This window comes from Triticum dicoccoides, chromosome 3A (assembly GCF_002162155.2).
Source record: "Triticum dicoccoides isolate Atlit2015 ecotype Zavitan chromosome 3A, WEW_v2.0, whole genome shotgun sequence".
In the NCBI taxonomy this organism is placed as follows: Eukaryota; Viridiplantae; Streptophyta; class Magnoliopsida; order Poales; family Poaceae; genus Triticum; species Triticum dicoccoides.
In genome coordinates this window covers 704,195,178-704,200,463 of record NC_041384.1, presented here as the reverse complement: position 1 = coordinate 704,200,463, position 5,286 = coordinate 704,195,178, and the positions used below count along the sequence as shown (strand labels likewise).

Below are 5,286 nucleotides of genomic sequence, written 5' to 3'. Positions count from 1 at the left end.
CGGTTCCCCCAACCCTAGGCCCCTGGCGGCCGCGCTGATGCTAAAATTTCCCCCCTTTGTTTGTGCGTGCGCAGGTGCGGCTCCTGGCCTTCAGCATCGTCGACGAGCTCTTCATGCGCTCCAAGCTCTTCCGCGCTCTCCTCGCCGACGTGCTCGACGGATTCGTCCCGCTGGCCGTCGGCTTCCGCAGCAACGAGCAGCTCCCCCCGCCGGCAGCCTCCGCGGCCACGCTCCGGAAGGCCGCCATCCAGGCGCTCGAGCGCTGGCACCACCTCTTCGGCGTACACTACCGCCAGCTCCGTCTCGCCGTCGACTACCTCAAGTCGTCCGCGCGCATCCAGTTCCCCGGGCTCCGCGCGGCCGTCGAGGCCCGTGCGGCGCGGGAGGCACGCACGCAGGAGATCTTGACTGCCAAGGTCGAACAGTTGCGGTCCACCATTGAATCCATAAAGGATGAAATCCGGTCCACCATCCAAGAGATCCGCAACGGGCTGGACATCATCCGGGCTGAGTATGAGAAATTCGAGCGTTATGCAGACGATGATGACGAGGAGGAGGAGATTGCTTCGATGGCGATGCAGAGTATCAGGACAGCGTCGTTGATGGCCGGGCAATGGGTGCCTGAAACTCAGGAAAATGAGGCAGTTTTCGATGCATTGAGGGAGGCGTACCGGCTCCTTGTATCGAAGCATTTCAGCACCATTCAGGATTGGATATCTGTGCTTGTCAGGGTCAATCTTGCAGATAATCAGTTCAGAGATTCTGCGCTCAAGGAATTCATCAATGTTAAGAATGAAATACGCGCTGTAAGAGGCCAGTGCAATGAGCTTGGTCTCGATCTTGATAATGTTCGTAGGAAGAAGGATGTTCAGGAGGAAGACGAAGAGGATTGGGTGGAGGGAAAGATTGAAGTTCCTAGTCCTCCTAGAGTTGTGAGCACTCTAGATGTTGCAGGTTCCAGCAAGGACAATAGGAAGGGAAAGAGCATGGTGAAAGGAGGCAGTGGTGACGTGCCAAATGACGGTGATAGATCTCAGGAGATGGATCCAGAGAGAAAAAGGCTCCTTGCCGAAGCCCCTTTGGTATCATGGAGCTCTGTCTTGGACCGGTGGGGTTCAAATATGGATGCACATGTAAACCAGAGGGGGCTTGAGCTCGAGAGCCATTGGGGTAGGATGGATAATGATGCTGTTATACCTGCAGCAAAGATTGCAGAGTTAAATGTTCACCATTCTGTTTATAAAGAAGAGCCAGTTGAGATCCTACCATGTCATGCACCTCTGAAGAAAGGAGGTCTTTGCCAGAGAAGGGATCTCAAGATATGCCCTTTTCATGGGCCCATCATCCCACGTGATGCAAGAGGAAATCCAATTGGCAGAATTGATGGCAGTTCTGATGCGGGAGGCGATCTGCTTGAGCAGAAAGTAGACATTCGTGAGGCAGGAGGAAATCCGATTACTAAGACAAATGGAGGCAGTGATAGTGAAAGTACACTGGAGGGTCAGGAGCCCTCTACTTCAAAGATGAGAAACATAAATAATGATACCACCGACATCGATGGAGCACATGATCTGAGTAAAATGACAATGGACCAGCTGGCGATGCAAGCAGTTAAGAATGTTCGGAAAAGGGGTATGGACGACAAAGCACGCGAAAGAGCCCAGCGTGCGAGAATCCGCCAGCACAATGAAGATGTTCTGCGGCAATCGGCTATTGCTTCAACGCCCCACTCAGCGGCAGCATATGACCAGCCCTCTGGAACATTGGGCCAACGTGGTCGACGTCGAGGTAAGACGAAGGAACCTACACTATCATCAATGCTGAAGAAGAAAGTTACTGCAAAAGATAGGATTGCAGGGAGGCTTCTAAATGGTCGTGCTAGGGATGCAACAATAAGAGAAGCTTCTAATACTGAGGATATGACCTACAGGGAAGCATTCCCAAATCAGTGGCAGTGAAAGCACCCTGAGTAGGTCTTTCTTCATAATTAACGGTTTCGTTATGTTGTGCTGTTGTGCGCTTGAGGTGCTTGAAGTACGCAGGGCTCTGAAGCTGCTTCCAGACTGTTCATGGAAAAATTCAGAAAAGAAAGTCCTATACCATTTGTTCTGGCAGTCGGATTGGGAATCCAAGTCAGAACAGGCACCAATAAACCGAAAGCCGTCGATTTTGTGAAGCATGCCAAGCAGTTTGTCCTTGTTGCCGACCGTCCTTCCACGGTCATCCAGCTTCTCTGGAGCTACACCATCAACATCCGATATTCTGAACTGGCCTTACAACAGCTCAGGTGAGGCGACGATAAACCGGATGATTGATATCTATTGTTTCCAATGCTAAGAGAGGGTTTCTGTTTTCTCTCTGCTCTTCTGTTCTGTTATCTTGGTTTTGCCTTGGCTTGTACCGGGCAATAAACAGGTTGACTCTAGGTTGCATCTTCTGCAATGGAATTACTGTTAGCTATCAGATGTGTACCCAATGCCCCACAGTTTAGCTTGGTGCTGCCATCTTGTGTGCAATGTGGTTCTTAATTTCTGTAGTAAATAATGCCAGCTCAACCTGTCTTCCCCCGTTCTGTATTTAGCTCAGCACAACTGAGTCTTTGAGTATATGTCGTGCCTCATTGTTCTTCTCCATAAGCTGTCAAGGACCTCGGTGCCCAAGACAGCAGGACCTCGACTACGTAGTTCGTAGTCTCGGTTGATAGGAGCGCTAGGGTTTTTGCCTAACTGCTCAATGGTGCAGGAGAAGAGATTAGGAGTAGAGGAGGAGGTAGGAGATAATGATTTATTGCCTGCGTCCAAGGGTGCAGATTACAGGATATATAAAGGCCTTATGGGCTTCTAACAAACTAGGAAACTAACTACTCCTGGACTCCTAACAAACTAGGAAACTAACTATTCCTGGACTCTAGGAACCAACATAGGATCAGGACTCCTTGTCCCGATCATGCCTCGCCAGCTGTGGCCGTCGGCTGCTGCCCCTGGGCGCGCGACCCGCGCCTGTACGCAGCGCCCCACATGACATCTCTCCCCCCCTCGACGAGCAGCTCGTCCTCGAGCTGAAAAGCGGGGTAGCGCTCGACAAAACTGTCAAGATCCTCCCATGTAGCTGATGATGCTGCTTCACCCTTCCAGTGGACGAGCAGCTGGCGAACGCCGCGTGCTAGTCGTGCACGAGTCACGCGCTCCGGTTCTGGAACAGCCGCCCCGTTGTGGATCGGAGGCAATCCCGGTGGTGCAGTTGGAGGTGTGCCGAAGAACTTCTTGAGGAGGCCCACGTGGAACACGTCATGGAGGCGCGAGCGTGCCGGAAGCTCAAGGCGGTAGGCCACGTCGTTGACGACCTCTGAAATGCGGTACGACCCATAGAAGCGTGGCTTGAGCTTGCCCCTGGTTGGCAGGTTGGGAGAGGACGCGGCGCGCTGGCGAAGACGAAGCCAGACCCAATCGCCCACGTCATGCCGAATGTCCCGATGGCGTCTGTCGTAGTAGGACTTGTAGACCGCTTGTGCCTGCTGTAGACGATAGCGGACGTCTGCGAGTAACTCGTCGCACTCCGCCATGCTCCTGGCCACTGCGGCCACCCGTGTATCGCCCGGCTCGTAAGAGCGAATAGTGGGAGGGTCACGGCCATACACAAGCTTGAACGGAGTTTCTTGGGTTGATGTCTGGTAGGCGGTGTTGTATATGAGGGAAGCCATCGGAGCCACTGCCTGGGACGATCCCCGGTGAGACAACGGAGATACATCACAATGATCTTGTTAGCAGCCTCCGTTTGGCCATCCGACTGTGGATGAAACGCCGTCGTCATGTGCAGCTTGGTCCCGGTGAGGCGCATGAGCTCCCGCCAAAAAGCCGAGGTGAAGACGGGGTCGCGGTCAGAGACCATGGACTGCGGGACGCCATGGAGACGCACAATCTCAGCGAAGAACACCTGCGCCACTGATTCCGCCGTGTACGGGTGGGCCAGCGCCACAAAGTGGCAGTACTTGCTGAAGCGATCCACCACGGTGAGGATAATAGACTTCCCGCCCACACGAGGGAGCGCTTCTACGAAATCGATGCCGACGTCAGTCCACACGGCAGTGGGCACCGGCAGTGGCAGCAGCAGACCGGCGGGGTGCAAGTGCTCGGACTTGTACCGCTGGCAAGTACCACAGGCGCGGACATACTCCTGCACCGTCTTGCGAAGGTTAGGTGCGTGGAAGTCGCGGCGGAGACGATGCAGCATGCGCAGGACGCCTTCGTGTCCGTCATCGTGCACTGCGGTGAGAAGCTCCTGGAGTAGTGGAGACGTTGGCGGGATGTAGAGGCGGCCGTTAAAAGTGACGAGGCCGTCGGAGAGCGCCCACGGCAGCTGCCGAGCGCCTGCCGTGATATCCTCGCGCAACGCGACGAGTGCTGGGTCGGTGGACGAAGCGTGCCGTAGGCGGTCGATGAAGTCGAAGTGAGGACCAGATATAACCATGACCCCCGTCTCTGCCGTGTCGCGGCGGGAAAGGGCATCCGCCACCGTGTTTGTACTACCGGCCTTGTACTCCACAGTGAAATCGAACCCCAGTAGTTTGCCGACCCAGTGGTGCTGCGGAATGGTTGCCAAGCGCTGGTCAAGGAGGAATTTGAGACTGTAGTGGTCAGTTTTTACCACAAATTGGCGCCCCCAGAGGTACGGTCGCCAATGGCGAATAGCGAGCACCAGGCCAATGAGTTCCCGTTCATATGCCGCCAGAGAACGGTGACAAGGCGCGGCCGGCCGGCTGAAGAAAGCCACCGGGTGCTGATCCTGGAGAAGGACGGCCCCGAAACCGTATGTAGACGCGTCACACTCGACGATGAACGGCCGTGTGAAATCGGGCAATGCGAGCACGGGAGCCGTGGTGACCGCCGTCTTGAGGGCGGTAAAAGCTGTTGCCGCCTCTGGCGACCATGAGAAGCCGTCCTTGCGAAGCAGGGCCGTCAGGGGCGCGGCGACCACGCCAAACTCCTTGACAAACTTGCGGTAGTACCCTGCAAGACCGAGAAACCCCCGGACCGCGCGCGCCGAGCGAGGCTGCGGCCAGTCGGCCACGGCCTGCACTTTTTCCGGATCCATGGCCACTCCGGCCGCGGAGATGGTGTGACCCAGGTAGGAGATCGACTCGACGGCGAACGAGCATTTGGACCTCTTGACGAAGAGCCGGTGCTGGCGCAGTACGGTAAAGATGGTGCGCACATGGCGAAGATGATCGGCCCACGACTCGCTGAATATGAGGATGTCGTCGAAGAAGACGAGAACGAAACGGCGCAG

The 5,286-nt window shown here is 55.4% G+C and overlaps 1 protein-coding gene across 5 annotated transcripts in view; it reads left to right on the top strand.

Annotated features, from left to right (window-relative positions):
* The window catches only part of LOC119270341 (UV-stimulated scaffold protein A homolog), a 9,654-nt gene that overhangs the window by 588 nt on the left and 3,780 nt on the right, over positions 1-5,286 (top strand). For 3 of the 5 annotated variants that reach the window (XR_005134063.1, XR_005134062.1, XR_005134061.1), the window contains exon 2: positions 75-2,287. Coding sequence is in view for 2 of the 5 variants with exons in the window: in XM_037552349.1 (XP_037408246.1) it covers positions 75-1,958 (1,884 nt within the window). In the remaining 3 variants the exon portion in view is untranslated. Of the gene's footprint in view, positions 1-74; positions 2,556-5,286 lie in introns of those variants that run through there. The other 2 variants (XM_037552349.1, XM_037552350.1) reach the window with 1 other exon arrangement.